Source organism: Vicugna pacos, chromosome X, assembly GCF_048564905.1.
Source record: "Vicugna pacos chromosome X, VicPac4, whole genome shotgun sequence".
NCBI lineage: Eukaryota > Metazoa > Chordata > Mammalia > Artiodactyla > Camelidae > Vicugna > Vicugna pacos.
This window is the reverse complement of record NC_133023.1, coordinates 80,780,608-80,799,486: the sequence shown is the minus strand read 5'-3', so window position 1 is coordinate 80,799,486 and position 18,879 is coordinate 80,780,608. Positions and strand designations below refer to the sequence as shown.

At 46.0% G+C, this 18,879-nt stretch overlaps 1 protein-coding gene across 3 annotated transcripts in view; it reads right to left on the bottom strand.

The window, feature by feature from the left end:
- COL4A6 (collagen type IV alpha 6 chain) overlaps positions 1 to 18,879 on the bottom strand; it is a 273,455-nt gene that overhangs the window by 23,462 nt on the left and 231,114 nt on the right. For 2 of the 3 annotated variants that reach the window (XM_072955623.1, XM_072955624.1), the window contains 10 exons: positions 15,556 to 15,615; positions 14,442 to 14,486; positions 13,915 to 13,968; positions 12,381 to 12,450; positions 11,245 to 11,352; positions 10,039 to 10,179; positions 9,121 to 9,225; positions 7,234 to 7,394; positions 6,424 to 6,603; positions 5,662 to 5,845 (listed from right to left, as the gene is read on the bottom strand). In XM_072955623.1, the coding sequence (XP_072811724.1) occupies positions 5,662 to 5,845; positions 6,424 to 6,603; positions 7,234 to 7,394; positions 9,121 to 9,225; positions 10,039 to 10,179; positions 11,245 to 11,352; positions 12,381 to 12,450; positions 13,915 to 13,968; positions 14,442 to 14,486; positions 15,556 to 15,615 (1,108 nt within the window). Of the gene's footprint in view, positions 1 to 3,003; positions 3,058 to 5,661; positions 5,846 to 6,423; positions 6,604 to 7,233; positions 7,395 to 9,120; positions 9,226 to 10,038; positions 10,180 to 11,244; positions 11,353 to 12,380; positions 12,451 to 13,914; positions 13,969 to 14,441; positions 14,487 to 15,555; positions 15,616 to 18,879 lie in introns of all 3 variants that reach the window. The other variant, XM_072955625.1, reaches the window with a different exon arrangement.

The window sequence follows — 18,879 nt, the reverse complement described above, 5'->3', positions numbered from 1 at the left end:
CCATCGAATGAAACAGCTACGTTAGTCTTCCCACCCAGAAGCTGGCAGCCCATGCAGAAAAATCCTGGCATCAGAAGCTCTTGGACCAGAAATTGACACAACATTGTAAACTGACTATACTTCAATTTAAAAATAGAGAATCTCTTGGGAGTTTTTCCTAGTGCAATTTCTTACAGATAAGAATGCTCCTAGTGTCCAAGTGCCAGGACGACACCTTCTGGCAGTTTCCCGTGGTGCAGGAACAGAAGCCAACGGCAATTGCCTATTCGCCCTGCCCTCAGATGGAGCCCCTCCCTAGGATGAGTGCTTGGGGTTAGTCCCAAGGGTCCGTTATGCCCACAAGACTAGACTGAAGGGTTTGAAGTCAAGATCCCTCAAATTCACATGACTGCTCTCTTCTCGGAATGAAGCTTTTCCCAAAGCACCGGGTTCTTTTGACACATGTCATTTGGGATCTACTGAAACCTATTGATTGTCCTTGGTCAGGTGTACCCATAAGTCTGGACCAGGCAAACACTGACAGCCACTCTCTTGGCCATGACAGACAGTGACCCTTCCCTCAGCTCCTCATTTGAAACTGTCAGCACTGCTACTAGGGAGAAGGGGCAGTCAATTTCAGTATTCAAGACATTGAAATTGGCCTACATAGCCCTTCCTCTAGCAAATTCTTCCTTGCTCATTCATAGTGCAAATTAAAAGAGTCTATATGATCACAGAGGGAAGGTTTAATAAAATACTGGTGAACAAATTGTTAGTTGGTTCCTTCAAGCGCCATTTACAAACAATTGATATGGTAATTAAAATTAGTCTTGCCTATTCATTAAAACAATCAGCCAAGCTCTGCTTTAAGCCACAGAGCCAACAGTTCCAATAAAGTGCTGTAGCTTTTGCCCCTACTTAAATTGCAAACTACATCTCTTAAAGATATGTATACAACGTATGATTCAGATGAGCTACTCAATGGACTGGCACTCCTCCCCCATTCCCACTTTTGTTTTTCAATATAAAGGCTTGATGGCATTTTTAGCCCACCTGTTCTATTCTGAAACCAAAACTGGGAATTGAACAGTATAATGTTTTGGTTAAGAGGTTGGGCTCTGAAGCCAGACAGACCTGAGCTTGTATCTTCGTTCTGCTACTAACCAGTTGTATGAGTAATATACTCAACCTCTCTGAGCCTCAAGTGTCAAATGGGAGCTACTTATCTCATATGGTGCTTGTGAGGACTACACCTGGAATAGTGCTAACAGCTATTTTTTCTCCAAATACAAAGTTCTGTTTATTTTCAATAATGAAAGCAACACAACAAAGAAGAATTAACCCTCTAATTTTTAAACCTAACACAGTCCTTAGCACAAACCTATCCTCAATAAATAAAAACACATTACTAGTAATCGAGTAAGATTCTTCTTGAGACTTACTAGCGTTTTGTGTGTGTTTTAAACAAAACTGGATGGTAGGTAAAGAAATACATGCCAAAGACTTAACTGACACAGACTCGAAGAAAAGAATAGTCAAGGAACAGGGTCCTCAAATATTACGTTCCTCAAATAAAAGAAATATGAGGTTTTCAAATCCCTGGTATGTGCTCAAAGGATAAAATTTTTAAAAATTATCTTATTTAAGGAGGAGTATTCAGAAAAGCTCCAGCAAGGCCATCCTCTGGATTCTACTTCAGTCAGGTTAGTGACACTACTTTGTAGCCCAGGCAGCAACTTTCTGCCTTCTAAACCCCAGGTTTTATAGTTATATTTTCAAAGGTGGAGAGATGGCTACAGCCTGATCTTCCTCCATAGATGGCCACACCTATTTCCATCCTGCCAGATATTGAGAGGATGGAGCTATTTTGGGGAGCTAGTTCTCTACTAAAGAAATATGCTCTATGAGCAAGCATCTCACGATGCGATGCTTCACTGGGAGAGGGCTGCCAATCCTGTGCTCGGCTTTGACCAGGCTAAAGCACTGCCTCCCTAGATGGTATCGTTGAGAGGGACCCTGCAGATGACTCTCCTGCCCAGACTGGCTCCAGTATGTTGAACATTGTCGTTTCATTGCTTTATGTCTTAAAAAGCAAACTGGGTACAGGACAAATATCTCTGGGCCAGGTCCAAACACAAAGACATCCATCCTCAAGTTATCATTACCAGTTTCATAGATTCTTGTCACCTCTGATAGCCAGAGAAAAATAAAACCTTTAGGGGAATGGGGCCAAGGACAGGCATCTGCAAAGGATCCAGGGCAGGAAAAATAATGAGAAAAGGGAAGATGAGTATAAACCAGAGGAAATCAAAGACACACTTCTCTTTTGCCTCATACCAGTCCTGTGCAACACACCACGCTTGTGTATTGTAGGCAGAGAGCCAAAATGGTGAGAAGGTAAGGACTTCAAGTCATACTGCTATCTGGCTCTTGTGCTTAAGTCCCTGTCTTTCACTTTACATCCCTGAATTCAGAGCCGTCTCCCCCAAAGTGTAGAAATCAGCTCTACCCATGTTCTGTTTTATAAGTGCAATAAATGACCTGATTATTCAGAACTTTTGCCATTAATGTCAAAATTCATCTTCAGAATAAAAAAGCACTTCTGGTTATCAAGATTCTAACCTCTTAGTGTCTTCTTGGTCCAATGAATAAATATCAGACCTGTGCGGATCCTTGCAGGTCCCTCCCAAGGCAAGTTATGGCCTTAGTTAAGTTCATAAATGAAGACACTCAACGTAGAGATCAGCTGAGCCATCAGCATGCATGGTGAACAAGCTCGGCCCCTTGCAGAGACTGCGTGCCCGCTTCCTTCTGCCCTCCCTCCAGGAAGGGGTGTGCTAAAGAGCCTCTGAAGCGGTGTCAGCGTTAGCCTTTGCACCCCAGCCTTTGGCTCATCCCTCCCCAACCCGAGGCTCCAGTGTGATGCTCAGGCCATTGTGAATGTCTAAGATAAAGTGAACAAACAGGAAGGTGGGATTTGCCACCATGGGTGATTGAGCACCTCTAGACCTGGCTAGCTCTCACCTCCCTCTGTGTCTAAGTCTCCTGTGCCAACCTTCTCCCTGCAGCAGCAGTCACCTAGACCAATCAAGTAAAGAAGAAAATTAAACCAGGATGGAAGTTCCTTGAGGCCCAAGGGAAGTCTTGTCTGTAGCTGGCACCCACACGGAATCAAGGACACAGGAGCTGCGGCAGTAATAACCAGGGTGATGGATTACTATGAGCATCTGGACCAGAGCCTCTTTGGAAACAGCCAGTTGTCTGCTTGCCCAGGGTTTGTAATAATTCACATGATTAGGTTGAAAGGCTTCAGATGACTCCATTCCCTCTCCTGGCAATGCAGTTGTCCTCGCCTGAGCCACCACTGGTTGGAGTGAGTACATTTAAGGACAGCATCTTCATTTTTCATGGCAGCAGTAATGGCCACAGTGCAAATGCCCAGGACCCACAGGTTGAGTGTTTTAAAAATTGTGTGGAAAGCAAGTTAGTTCGAGGAGTTATATCTGGTTGCCGTAGAAAGAGAAAGAAAGCTAATGCTCTTAACTGAAGTAATTTTTTTAGAAAGTCTTGGCACTGCAACAAGAACATTTTCTGCATAAGACATCTCCCAGGCTACTGCTTTCTATATCTCTGTATTCCTGAGAACTTTCTGTGTCCAGGGGTAGTGAAGTTTGGGACAGAAATGGTCCCATGGGCTTCCTTCTGTTGACTCCGCCTGTTTTCAAGCAGTTGGAATACTAACAATATCCAGATTTGTGTGTGTGTAAGTTTATAGGTACCATGGTAATAGAACTCAGCTTAAAACCTAGTGGCCTGCAAAATGGGTTGAGCTAGAATGAAGACCCAGTTGGCCAAGGGGCAGTGGAATGACCATGAATGAATATCATCTCTTGGAACAGAGGTAGAAGCAAAGCTATAGCTGACACCAGGGCCTCCAAAAGGCAGAATGATTTCATTTGATAAAATTCCTTACAGCCTTAATGGGAATTCGTGAACTGAAATACTGACTTGGCTTTGAGAATCTTAAATCATCAATTTTTAACTTGTACCATAATCCTTGTTATACCAATTCATTAAAATATATTTTAACAGAAATACATTTTTACAAGACCTGACATCTGTCTTCTTTTTTGTAATCCTTACAGGTGACGACGTAGAAAGAGGAGAAACAGGTCTAAGGAAAAGCCCCTTGGTTACTGGGATGGCCCTTTCCTCTATAACTGTATATTAGTCTCCCATGGAATATTGCACTACACTAGGCAGGTTGAGAAATGCTAAAAAGGATTATTCACCTTCCTTAGTATGATCCGAGGCTTACAATGCAGCTGGACAAAGTAAAAGTACTAATGGAAGGAAATACATAATCTAACTGTCCAATAAACTGTAGGAGTCAAGAGAAAGCTTAGTGGAAGAATTAGGGCTTGTATTGAACCCTGAAAGCTGGCTAGGATGTGACTACACAGAGACAAGAGGAAGAGTATTCCAGAAAAGGCAACATGTGCAAAATCTTGGAGTTGGAAATGAACATACTGTGTTTGGGGACAATGAAAAACACCGTTGTCTTAGTGCTTTGTTTTGTTTTGTTTTTACATGAAGAGTATAAGATAAGGTTAGGCCAGAAAGGTTGGTTGTGTCCATGTTTGGGGACTTTTGAATTCTCCAAACTGCCTCAGGAGTTTGAACATTATTCTCTATTCAGTAGAGACCATTTGTGGCTTTGAACTTGGGGAGTAACATGATGGTATAAGCCCTTTACAGACATTAAGTTGGCAGCAGTGTTCATAGTGGGATTAAGCAGGGAAACTCTGGAGGTAGGAGATGATAAACTACTTAGGAAGTTGTTGTCATTCATTCACCCGTCCATTCATCTATCCATGTATTCCATCAAGCATACAGGTATTTGATAAGCTAGGCATGAGATAATGAGAACTAAATGCCAAGAAGAGGAAGGAAAGATTGCAAGAAGTACTGCAAATGAAGAACATGAAATAAATTTCACGTTTCCAAACTTCAGCCGACTATAAGCAGTGTGGTACCACTAATGGGAACATAGAAGTTGTGGAAACATAGAAGCTGGGATCAAGAACTACGTGAGCTGTATGGAAGAAGGCAAGTTATTAGCACAGCACCTTAACGATCTATAATAGCAGGACTGTCACTCATTGTGACTCCTGCAATTCAAGTTGAAAAAGAAGTTAAATAAATGGGAGGGATTTAAGGTATGAAATGGAGATTGGACTACATATAACTAGGGTCTCTTCCCAGCCTGAGATCTCATGAATTAAGGAAAGATTCTTCTCTGCTGATATTACCATCCCTCTTAAAGGATATCTTGTCCAGTCTCCACTCGTTACCTTGATAGCACTCGTAATAAATGGTCATCCAGCTTCTGCTTGAAATTTTCCAGGAATTATGAGCTCATAACCTCCCAAGGCAGCTCTGCTACCCTTCTCAGGTTGCTCTGTTAGGAAGTTTTTCACTAAATAGAGCGGAAACCTATATTGTTCTGTGTGTAACTGTACCACAATGCAATTATGATCCTTTTTCCACATGAAAACCTTCATGAGGATTGAAAGTTGGAATTACAACCAGTCTTCTTATGACACATTTCAAGCATCTGGGCCATATCTACACTCAGGAGTCAGTTTTCCAAGCCCAAAGACATCTGATTCCCTGACTCACCTGGAAGCCCAGGGGGGCCTTGTTGCCCTGGTAATCCATCTACTCCTTGATCTCCAGGAAGCCCACGAGGTCCAGGAGATCCTGGTAGCCCAATTCCTGGGGGGCCAATTGGACCACTACGGCCTTTTTCACCAGGAGGTCCTGGTAACCCCTTTTCACCTGGGAAGCCCTGTCCACCATCACCCTGGATAACACATTAAGAAAGAATGAAAGCCTGACTTAGAGACTTATCTGCAAAATTCTCTGACCATAGGACAGAAATAACTAACCAGTATGACCAATGCTTTTTTTTTTTTGGTTAAAATTCCCTGTCACTCTAATTTATCAATCAATTCCTCTGAGTTTAGTTGATGGAAATGAAGCTTGTCAACACCAGGTGATCTGATAATACAGAATGTTCTAGACTGGTTAGGGTAGTGGGGCCAGAAACAGGAGCAGGATAACTACCCTTGGGGTCACAGAGAGCAGCTAGATTACTTGCCCGGGGAATAGCCTGAGAAGCTGAAGCATTTTAAGTGATATGGTCAATTGTCACCAGCATTTATCAAGTGAGCCAATGACCCATTCTGAGAAAAAAAGTTCCCATTTCACAGAAAGGAAAACCACAGAGCAAAAAGTGTCAGTGGCAGTGGTGGGAAGAGATGTTCTGGACTCTCTGTTCTGCCCTGTCTCACAGTCTAGTAGCCATCAGAACCCCCCTGCCCCTGCCCCGGTCAGGTGTGAGGATTTCTAGAGCTAATCACCCAGGAACAATCAACTTACCGGAAGGCCTGGCAGACCCAGTAAACCTGGTATTCCATCCTTGCCTGGGGCTCCTGTCTCCCCAGGGAGCCCCTGGGAGCCAGGATCACCCCGATCTCCTGGCATCCCTGATCCTGTACTGAGAGCTGGTTCCCCTTTCTTTCCTTTGGGGCCGGCCGGACCTCGAGGCCCAAATAAACCCTGACAAAAAGACAAAAGAGAGTGATCAGGAGATGCAGAATTCATAGGATTCTGGTACTTCGCATAGGTCTGACCTAGAAAAATCCTTGGGTATATTTTGGCAGTTTTGGACACTGGATTATGTCATCATCTTGGATTATAATTACTCATTTATTTTCTTACTCTTTCTAAATTTTGAAATCTTTGAGGATGGTAATCTTGTCTTCATTCCGATTTTTTTGGGGGGGTGGTAATCAAGTTTGTTTGTTTGCTTATTTAAACAGAGGTACTGGGGATTTAACCCAGAACCTCATGCATGCTAAGCATGCACTCTACCACTGAGCTATACCCTCCCCTTAATTCCAATTTTATCTTCAGGGCCCAGCACAGTGCTAGGCAAATATAAATGGTTTTGTGTATGGAAAGGAGGGATTAAGAAAGGGAGGAAGGGCAGGAACATAGGTAGGTTAGAGCAGAAAGGAACTTTACAGATCATCTCAATAGGCTTCTTCATATTACAGATCAAAACCCGGCAGCTTGGTTTTATCCCCATCGTTCTTTTATGTGTTTTAGGAAAGTGATGGGTGAGGAGTAAGGGGCATTTGAAAGCTCCCATTTCCTCCTCCAGGGTCAAAGTTTGGTAAGACTTACTGGATCTCCTGATGGGCCCTGTGCACCCCCAGAGCCTGGATCTCCTCTGGCTCCTTTTAGGCCTGGAAGACCTAGAAGACCTGGTGGTCCAGGCAGGCCTGGCTCCCCGGGTGGTCCAATGTTAGGGACACCACCATCACAAGCACAAAAACCTGAGTCCCCTGGAGGAAAAAAAAGACAACATTAAACAAAGCGGGCCATCTTTCCAAGAAGAAGGAAGACCTGCCAGTGGTAATTTGTGACTTGAACAACTCCATGGAGGGAATCAGGAAGCCTGCAAAGGACAGGCTCAAATGAACTAGATTTACTCTCCATCAAAGTACATCTGTGCTGGTGATTTGGATTTCATTAGTGTTGGGTGGGGCCCAGCCATCAGCGAATCTAACGTGCAGCTGGAGTTGAGAACCACTGACCTACATTAACAAGCTGCGACTCTGGAATCCAATCCACTCGAAGGTTCTGTTCACCAAAATGTCTTTCCTTTGTCTTTTGTACACAGAGACAAATGTCAAATAAACCGAAGATAGGGATTTCAGCAAAGCATCTCTGAAGAGATACCAAGGAGTCACTAGCAAGACAGCCCAGCCACCTATATCTTCCATGTTTACAGTCTAGAAAATGAGACTTTGGGCCAACACAGGTGACTCTGAGTTCTCCTAAGATCTTGAAGGGCCTTTTCTTAATTTAGAAAATTGATAACCCCAGGAACTCTGGAAGAACAATCTGTTCTCCAAATAATCATTTCTCAGGTGTGATCACTGACCTCCTGCATGACTCACCTGGGATGCCTGTTTATAAGGCAGTTTGCTGGGTCTCACCCCAGGTCTAATCAATCAGACTCTCAGGATGCCAGACCCAAGGATCTAATTTGTCATCATCTCCCCTAGGTGATTCTCATGTCCACTTGAAAATCACTATCACTATTTCAGACTTAGAACCTTCTGGCCTCATGGGAATAGAGGAGGAGACGCATTGGAGCTGGCCCTGTTTTAAGTCTGAGAATGGTATTAAGAAGCATACTAGCTCTGTAGTGAGTCAGTGAAGGGCCAACATTGACATCCTAGGTCTAGACTCGCCATTTAATATCCCTTTCCCCTCAAACAGTCTTCCCTGGACCTGAATAGCAGAGATGGAGCTTTCAGAAACTTCTGAACTAGCTCCTCTGCTTAGGTAGTGACATTTTACGATAGGACAATGAGAAAGGAGAGGGGGAAGTTAAATCCTCTTTGTTGAGGGTGAGGAGAGCTGTTCATTCCTTCAGAGAAGGGGAGAGACTTCAGGAACCTGAAACCACTGGGTCACCTCCAAACCTCTCTGCAGCTGACACTTTCACCTCTTCCTCCACCCGGCCCTGGGCTGGAACTAGAATGAATTGATTTATTTGCACTTTAGCATCTTCCCCTTAGAGCATGAAACAGAGGAATGATGGCAAAAAGATGGCGAGAGCAGTGCAGCCAAAGGCTGGGGTCATCAGTCAGTCCTGCAACGTCAGTGGGGACTGGAGTTGCTTTCCTGGAGCCAACTGGCTCTTTTCAGAGTTCCACGTCTTGACCTGTTCAGAGCCCTTTCCTTCAGGCTGAAGATAATGATAAGCGACTTCCAGCCTTGGCCTTACAAACTGAGAGGGGTCATAGAGTGCAGAACAGCTTCTGCAGGCGGAGGGGGCAGGAAGAATAGCCTGGGAGCCACTCTGTCCTGTGTGACCTCAATTGCCAGTCTCAGTCTTAGAGCCCCAAGTACATCACTTACAACAATCCTCTAATCCAATCCCCAGTCAAGGTCCAAGATGGCTTCTGTTCAGGTTTCCAAGGCTGTTGGTTGGCTCATTCCCAGGGGATCCTCTCCAAGGAGTCTGGGGAACAAAGAAACCTAAGGGGCCCAAATCACCTTTTATTCCTTTCGGGCCTGGGTTTCCCTTTGGACCTCGTTCTCCTCGGAGACCAGGCAACCCTGGCTCTGTGCTCTGTAGGGTTCTAGTCTCAAATGCTGGACCTGCAGAAAAAAGAAATGGAAAAGAATGGCAACTTCCATGAGCCTGGGCTCATTTGACTCAGCACATCAACTCAGTCACCAAGGCTCCCCAAAGCTCAACCACTAGAGTAGAGACACCCCCCCCCAAATCCAACACAGGGACCTGAAGTCTGTAGCACGTCTACTCTCTGGTGGCTTGATTCACTCTACTACTAATTCCAGAAAGTCTAATATGTTCCAGGACTAGACACTGGGGATACAGGAATGACCAAGGCAGCTTCAGTAACTCAGCAGTCCCCATGTTGATCCCAGCAAGTCCTCTTAGGACAAAAGAGGAACTGGGAACCAGCTGCAGTGATCAGGGGATTTAGGTTACAAAGAAACATACAGGGCACATTTCTCGCCTTTTTCTTAGAATCTAGAATCCCAAACTCAGGTAGAAGATTTAAGGAGAATAAGCCCTGTGGAGGCTTTTAGCAGCCACCTTGAGGATCCAGGCCTGGTTTCCCATTTCTCTGGCTCTCAGCCTACCCTGCCAGAGCCCTGAGGACCAGGAAAAGCTTGTAAGAGACAGTGCTATTTCTTTGGGAGCTACAAGACCACAGGCTTAGGGGCTGAGAACGGTGAAGGGGGAAATGAAATGACTACAGAAGTCGGAAGGCACTGGGTTGTGTCTGGGCAGCAATATGGCCATAGCTTGCCTATTCCTTGATGAACACTCTGATCTCTGTGGTCCCTAACCTGTGATATGCTCCCTCCATCATAAATCAGGACTGTTCTGGAGTCTGGATCACACCTGTTTCTCAAGACCAAAGAGAGAAATGAACAACTTACCGGGTGGGCCTGGTGGGCCTGGTGGGCCTGGCAAACCATCTCTGCCAGGGAGGCCAGATGCCCCAATTGTGGTGCGGCCAGGGTTTCCTTGGTCCCCCTTCAGGCCTGGAACTCCCTGGGGGCCTAGAGCACCGGGGACACCTGGAAGGATAAGCCCACACAAAAATGCTCAGTACATCGCCATCTTCTCCAGGGGTCTTCCAATCAATGGCATATGATAGAAACTAACTCCAAGGGAGAATTTGGGAAAGCATTTGCCCTCCTCCTGCATCTGAGTTAGAAGGGTCTTTAGGAATCATCTAGCCTAATCTCTTGAGAAATGGAGGCTCAAAGATGTACAGAAACATGGTCCAGGGCACAGGACTTCTCCATGGCAAACCTGAGAGGGAAACCTGGGTCTCCAGCCTCCTACTTCTCTATGTTTTCCCCCTTGGTGTTGGGATCAACTGTACCTCCTCCAAGGGGCTGTTTTAAAAGCACTGGTGTCCTTACAGAGACCCATCTCCGAGGAATTTAGATACTGGTGTCTTGAAAGGTAATGTCAGAGGCTTTATATTTGGGACATCATTGTTTCCCAGACTCTGGCATACCCTTTCACTGTTTACTCTTACAGGGTGACATCTAGGTGTGTTCCTCCAATGATGGTTTCAAGGGTGTCACTCATAGGATGCTGGGGCCATTCAGTGCCTGGGTTAAGCACAGAGTGAAGGTCTGGGTACAGACTTTCCTCTGGGCTTTTGTTAGTGCCTTGTGGCAAGCATCAGCTGGGATGGCACATCCACAAAAGAGTGACAGGGCTCTGGCTGTCCAACCCAGCCTTCGTCTGGTTGCTGCAAACCTCAGTGATGATCTGGGACTGCCTATCTAGCTACGGTACATTATTGAGGCCAGAGGAAAGCTGCTCACTCAGGCCCTATCCTCATCTACATTAGCCTTGGGCTGGCTATGGGGAGCTTACTGACTACAGTCTACCTTTCTTCTGACTTTGGCTAGGTATGGACCAGGCCAGAGGTTCAGAAGGGGATGCTAAGCACCAGAGTGTGCTTAACCTAGGCAATGAATGGCCCCAAGCATCATTGGCAGAAAACGCACAGGTGTCTCCCTCTAAGAGTAAACAGAGAAAGGGCATGCTGGAGTCTGGGAAACAGCAACACCCCAAATATAAAGAGGACTGATCTGTGCAGGGGGTGGGTTCATTTGTTTTACCTGGTATAGCTGGTAATCCAGGGACACCGGAAGGGCCAGGCAGGCCCTGGATACCTTTATCCCCTTTAAGGCCTGGGCGGCCTGGTACACCAGGGTCTCCAGGATAACCTGGCATTGCAAGGGGAAAAAAAAGCAGTAAGCAGACCGAAGGGAGGCCCAAAGATGCCACAAAATGCCTAAAAAGAGTTGCAAGGAGATGGTCTCAGGTTAGAGGTGCCTTTCTTGCCCTTCATAGGTCCCCTAGATGCTAATGCTCTCATATGATAATGGGCCTATTTGAGCTAAGTCTCTACTAGTGTTCAGAACTGGTCAGGCCAGGGCTTGCCTTCTGTGGTGAGATCTGGTAAGCACGAAGAAGGTTCTTTTACCACTACCGATCTGCTGTAATGCCTCCAATGTCTACCATTTTACTACTTTTCATGTTATACACAGGAGTCTTGAGTGTGGAACACAGGAAGCCACTGTCAGCCATTAACACCTCAGCTTCAGTGAGTTTACCAGACAGGGCACAGGCCTGAGAGGATGTGAGAGAGGTAGGTTAGGAGACCCCAGTGGAAGAGGTGCTATATTAGAAGCCTTTGGTCAAGTGAGAAGTAGCTGGAGACACTGGGCATTTGGATCTCTGAAGAAGGCAAAGAGAAGAGTTGGGCACACACAGTCACTAGAACAAGGAGAGGTGAAGACAAACTTTCAGCGTATCATTCTGTTGAAGGCCGACGACCACTTGCTCTCCTAGCCAAAGATACTTTTCTACTTCCTGTGAAACTGTCAAACTCAAGCATACATGGGATCACGTGGCCCATAGTATCAGGCTGAAGTTAGCCTAGCTGGGAGGGTATAAATCCTTCCCTTGGCATCACTAGGAGAATGAACCATTTTTAGCAAATCCAGACCCATGCTGACCCAAATCCTAGTCTTGGTAGACCCAGCACAAACATGGAGTGTGGGGCTTGGCTTCTTTACCCAAGACATTGGCGTTAGCTTCATTCCCCAAGTTCAGGACCCACGAGTGGCCCTTGTGGGTATCAGGTTTAGCAGCCATTCAGTGCCCGACAAAGTTCTTTTAACAATTATGGGGGATACAGAATTCAACCTCCTGTCTTTTTTTCCCTATTCAAATCAGTGAAAAGTTGCACCTGAGATCACAGCACCATCTGTATCGATGAAAACATCTGGGCCTGGCAGGCCAATGCCACCCTTTTCACCCTGCAAAGATTAAATATGTTAAACACAAATATTTCTGTGACCTCATCACCTAAGATTTATGATCCCTCAAAACCATTCCCCAGGAAAATGTAAATTTCCTCCTTTCTGTAACTGCTGAGCTTCAGGGGCAAATAGTCCATAGGTTAATTTCTTTTTTTTTCTCACAACAGTGTTTTAATGAGGAACATATTTTTAATGGAGGCACTGGGGATTGAACCCAGGACCTCGTGCATGCCAAGCACGTGTTCTACCACTGAGCTATACTCCTTTCCCCCAAAAGCTTAATTTCAAAGTCCAGTAAATTTAAGGTTATGGTGACACAAGGCAGGCCAGAGGCCTGACACTCAATTGCAAACCTGTCAAGGACAAGGGATCCCAGTTTTATTTTGCAATCTTATTCCAGGACAAGCACTTCTGGGCCTGGGAAACAGTGTAGGAATAGACAACATGACTACACCCAAGAGGTGCTAAGGAGAGGGCCGAGTTTCAACTTTTTTTTCCCACTTTCAGTAAGCTTGGGACTCTGCTACTGTCACAGCCCTTGTCACTGGATGATGTCAGGCAGAGGAAGTCAGAAGAGTCTTAGTTCTCTCAAAAGAGGGCCTCGGGTACCAGAATCAGGTGCAGTGGCATATCCAGGCTGGAGTGGAAGGTGCCGTCTGCCCCAGGTGCAGGCAATAAGGGGATACATTGTCTGAGAGAATTTAAAAACAGTAACAAAACCCCCAAATTGGCAATTCTACACAATGTTGGTAATAAAATATTTCTCCTTGTAGGGATGGATTTGCTCCTCAACCACCGCCCCTGCCTTTTAGTCTACCACTGATCGAGTAGGATCTAAGGAGGCACAACAGCTTTGTGTGTTCATGGTAGGTTGTCCGCCTTTTGTGTAAAAAGGGGGGCAGCTAAAATGTCCAAATATTAAGAAATACTCCATCTCATTATGTAGGCATTTGATATGATCTGAATGTTTGTGTCCGCTGAAAGTTCATCTTGAAAACCTAATGCCCAAGGCGATGATATTAGGAGATGAGGCCTCTGGGAGGCGATTAGGTCATGAGGGTAGCGCTCCCACCATTAGGACTGGTGCCCTTATAAAAGAAGCCCAGGAGAGCTAGCTTGTCCCTTCTGTCATGTGAGGACATAACAAGAGGTAGGCAGTTTGCAAGCCTCAGGTTTCAACAGAACCCAACATACTGGCACCTTGATCTCAGACTTCCAGCCTCCAAAACTGAGAAATACATTTCTGTTGTTCATAAGATACCCAGTCTGTGATATTTTGTTAAAGCAGCCTGAATGGACTAAACAGCATTTTTTATTATTATTACTACTACTTATTCTACTACTACTTAGTCTACTACTACTACTACTACTACTACTACTATTACTATTACTATTACTACTACACAGTAATTCTTCACCCTTCCATCTCCCCAGTCCTGGATTTTCACTTCCCAACATTACCTTAATTCCTGGGAATCCATTAAGCCCGGGAAAACCTGATGACCCCTTCTTGCCCTATGACGGAAACACAGTTACAACTAAATTGAATGTCTAACAGCATAAGGCCAGGGCAAACAGCGCGGGGATTTTGGCCAGCATTCCAGGGTACGTATGGATTATACCTGACTCTGGAAGCTGTAAAATGTTCCCAGAAGCCAATATGGAGCTAGGTAGCCAACTTGCATTTTAGGACAAGGGCCACAAGGCTAGAGATGAATACAAGCAGGCTGGCCTTCCCAGGCCCTGGTAACATGTGAAAGAAGTATGAGTGCATCACAGCACGGCGCTGAATTCAACACTGGATACTCACCTTCGTGGGTAGAAACAAAGGAAATGAGTGGCTGAGATTCTATCAACCAAAGGGGGGTGGACAATTTGCATTATAAGTGATGTTTCCCTTTGGATAGATGGTCACGTTGAGTAAAGCAAGGGGACCTTTTGATTAGGATTTTTATACACTGAGGCTTTAATGATATTAACCAAAATACCTGACTCCCTGGAGGGCCTTGGACTCCTTCTAAACCCATGGGACCCTGTAAAGAGAATAGAGGCACCTTAGAAAGATTAATAGCCCACACTAGAAAAAGCCACTGGACTTACATAACAAAGCTATCCAACTGAGTTCAGGATTTAGCAGCTCCCAAAATCAGGTAAGAGAATGTTCCTAGACTTGGCTTAATGATTTCTTTCTAAGCACTAATCCATCAGGCTGAATAGCCACACAGGGAATTTTTAAAGAGCCAAATAAATGGAAACATTTTAAGTACTAGGTGGAATTTGGTAGAAGGGCTGGGTGGTATTATACTTAGTCTGCATTAGTTCCAAGTCATGAGATTTTTAAATAGATTGTGGGAGGGCCTCTTGTCTCTCACCCCCAATGCATTCTTTGTTGGTGATTATGTGTTTTCAAGACAAGGGAGCAGAGGAAGGTAGAGAAAGAAGTGGCAGGGTAATGGAACATTGCTGAATCCTCAAAAGAGTCTTAACAAATTTCAAGACCCAGCTAAAGACACAGTTCTCTGAAATGTTGCTCCTTTAAGGCTAAGATTGGCCATTGCTTACCGCCTAAGACCTAAGGGCCCGAGGCTAGGACTCAGAGAGGGTAACAGTTATTTCTTCACTTGAAGTGAGATTATTATTAGAAACCGTTGATGCCAAACATTGCTCACTATGTTCTAGAACTTCCTGGGCTTGTTTCTGTCCTATAAAAGTTGCAATTGGGTCTCTTTCTTCCACTCCTGCAAACTTCCCCTACCCTACCGCCCACCTGACCACATTCCCTCAGGATAGAATGGAATGAAAGTAAGACAACACACATCATTCTTTAGCCCAGAAGGTAATTATACATGAGAACAAGGAGAGTAAATAGGCGGAGGAGCCACCTGGTATGGGGGGTATATCAGTCCTTATTCAAGGGAGCCACTAAGTCAAGGGAATAGGGCAAAGCAGAGAGGAGGAGGTCTCAGGGGCCTGCCCAAGCATTGAGAAAGAGAAATAAGAGAAGCTTAGGTGGCCATCAAGTTACATAACATAATGAAGCAAACAGGAAAGATGGACCAGGTGACCTGACAGACGCAGGCAAACAGCCTTCCAGGTTCATACCCGAGGTCCTGGCAAGCCAGGGATTCCCTTTTCTCCTTTTTCTCCAGCAATTCCAAATCCCTAAAGGAAAAAAAAGAAACCACAAGTTACGACATCCACTTCCTCGTAGGTCTCCTGGCTGCATCCCAAGCAAGGCGGTAATTTGCAACCAGCTCCACTATCCCACTGGGGAGGCTTAACATGCTGAGTGTCTTGTCACCACCTGAGAAGCACAGAGGACTTGGATACAATCTGAACCATTCAATCAAGGTTTCTTTTTGGTTCTAGGAGTCAAGTCTCCCCAAAACACTACTATGAGAATTTATAGAAATCCGAACTACCGGCACGGAAATGATGACATAGCTAATCTCACTGACTTTTACACGTGGGGAGACTAACACTCAGGAGGGCCACGCATCTCGTATGGATTAGAGTGTCAATGAGAGAGTCAGAGCTTCAGATTTCCATTCCAGGGCCCTTTCCACGGGAACAGGCTGCCTCCCACAATTTAAGAGCTTGATTCTTTGAACCACAAATGGAGAATTGTGTTAAACCTTGGGGGTTGATACTAGAAGGGCTTTTGCCCTTTGGCGACATGATGACTGCAACACCCTCTTCAGTGGGAAGGAGTACCTCTGTCTCGGTGTGGCCTAGAACACTGTGGACCCTAGGAGCACTCCGAAAGGGACTGTGAGGTGGTCGCCAAACCCTCTTGCCCTGCTCACAGGAGATCAAGGCTTGCAGCCACGGCCATGACTCAGGAATTCTCTAGGGACAGGTGGAAATCCAAAAAACTGAGTGAAGGAGAGAGCTTCCTCCCTTCCAGGTTCAGGGCAAGCACATTCTGGGCCCCTTAGATACAGAAGGGTTCATTACCAAAGTGGATCAAGTCTTTCAAAATAAACTTAATCGAGGTCGTCTTGTTATTTTGTTTAAAACTGGACTTTCCAGGAGCATAGATTTTGGCAAATAGCATTTAGGCCTATTGTGAGAGTAAAGGAGGCAGTGAAGTTTTCTCAAACGTAAGCTTGAGAAAGACACTAAATGTTAGAGCACATCTCCTGTTGTCCTCTTGATGTGACCTGGCTCAGCTGGCTGGAAAAGCCCTCCTCCAATTGCATTTGTAGTTTTTTTCTTCCTCTTACATCCTCAGAGCATTTCCATGGGTACTGAAAGTTAACTGAATAGCCCTTAGCTTTCTAGGCCCAAGGTTTGTTTTTTTTTTTTCTAATGTGGGTTGTTTTGTTGTTTTTTCGTTAGGGGTGGAGGCAGTGTATATCTGTGAAGGGTCCAAGTCAAAGCAGGCTTCGGTTCCTACTTGCCTGTTGTCTTTTCTATGTCTCCATTTAGGAGTCAAACAGCTCAGACCTCATGCTGAATAGGATTTCTATTTGAAAGGCTTGTGGGTTAAACCGAATGCCAACTTATTTGAAATCTTGAAGTCCTACAGCTCAAGTTGGAAACCATGGCATGCTATCCCGGTGTCTGTTGGCGTCTGAAGTTAAACACTCCATGCAGCCTTCCCTGGTCTGCGCATCGAAGCCCCTGCTGCCCCAAACTCTTCAAGCACCAGGATGGGTTATGGATGAAAGTTTGTAAGCAGAAGGTGCGTATCACACTCACTTCTGTCTCCTCCAAGGCATGTTACTGCAGGCTGAACACATACAAGGTAGTCTAATACATACTTGTTGAATTAAACGGAATAATGACCCAGAGAAAAAAACTGTTGCAAAGGATGAAGGAAAGAATGTTCAGGAACCATTTCACATCCCCCCCACCTATGTTGTCCACAGTTGGAAAGACAAGGGGCCCTTGTCCTCCTTCTCCAGAAGGCAGACAGAGCCTCTGGACTCTCGCTTTCTCAGAAAGAGGGTCTGAGAGCTTGAGCTACAAGGTGAACAAAAAGAAAGAAATACACCCAAAGTTTAGAAAGGAAAAGAATTTTAAAAAGTAATTTGTGTGTGTGGGTTAAAGCCAATAAAACATAAATGACTTGCCAAGATATTGGGCTGTAGGCTCTGCCTGTCTCCTGGCGCAGGAAGGCCCCGTACGAGGCCCTGCTGAACAAGCTTTTCTAGCAAGATGTCCCGGTCCCTGGCCCTGTCACAGTCAGTCCTTGTCATGAGCTGACCTGCACCCACTGCTCCCACACCCTTTCTCCCCCAGGGCCAGGAATGCCTCATGAGGGTGCTAGCTTAGCTGTTAATAGGCTTGCTTCTCTATGGCCCTGGTCTCCTGGTATTTTTAGTTCCAGGATATTAGTGGCTCTGCAAAAACTCCTCAGTCAGGTGGCCAAGGGTCAGGGTCCGGGGGTGATGTTGTCACTGAGGCCGAGTGAGGAGGGTGGTGCGAGAAAAAGGCAGGCTGCAAACCCTAGGCTGCAACCAGGGCGTGTCAGGCCCCACTGCGGAGCCAAAGAGACCTGGGCCCCGGGTCCTCAGGGGCCTGCTGGCCTGAGAGGCAGGCTGCCAGTGCCATCACCCTTGGCTCCAGCTCCTCCCTGGCCCGAAGCAGGCTCCCCGGGGCCCCAGTGAGGGCGCTGGAGAGGGGCAAGCCCCACCTGCACAACAAGGGCAGGAAGACAGGAAGGCAGGAGGGAGGCTGAAGCCTGAAAGGGGGCAGAGGCCATGGGGGAGAGGCGGGGAATGATTGTATTTTGTGGTCCTATTTTGGAAGCTAAACTGCAGGAATGGGTTCTGCTTGGCACTGCGAGGGTGACTTGAGAGGTTAGGAAAGTCAGTCTCCTTGTGGACTCTGACCGCGTCACACCGCTGCTCTCGGCCCTCAGGGTGCCAGGGGCCCCTGTCAAGATGGGGCTCCTCCTCCTCTGCAGGACCTACCTGAAGTGCCTGGAAAGCCTGGTGCTCAGCTGAAGAACTCCCGCCTGCCCAGGAGTTGCCTCAGATCCACTCAATAGGTACCTTAGGATTTGCCATTTTCTTCTCTTCTCTCTCCCCTCATCTGCCATGTCGCCTTACCCTATGTGTGCTGGTGCTTTGGCGGGCACAGAGGTACATGACTCCCTCTGACAGTCTCCATGGGAGTACGTGTGGCCTATGTGTGAGTGTGCCACTGGGACCATGTGTGAAGGTGGGGCCGAGCCAGAAAAGGAGGGCTGCTTGGTCACTCTGGAGGGAGCAAGTCAACAAAGGCGAGGCCTAACTCAGGCAAGTTGTCAGCAGCTCCTGCAAAGATCTGAGCTAGGATGGAAAGAAAACAAATGGTCAAAGGGAACATTTTGGATTCCCTAGAGATTTCCACCCTGGGCACTGCCTTGTTTCCTCAGTGAGTGTGCATAATTAAAAGCTGATATGAAGGATTTGGATTTAAGAAATGTGTTTCTGC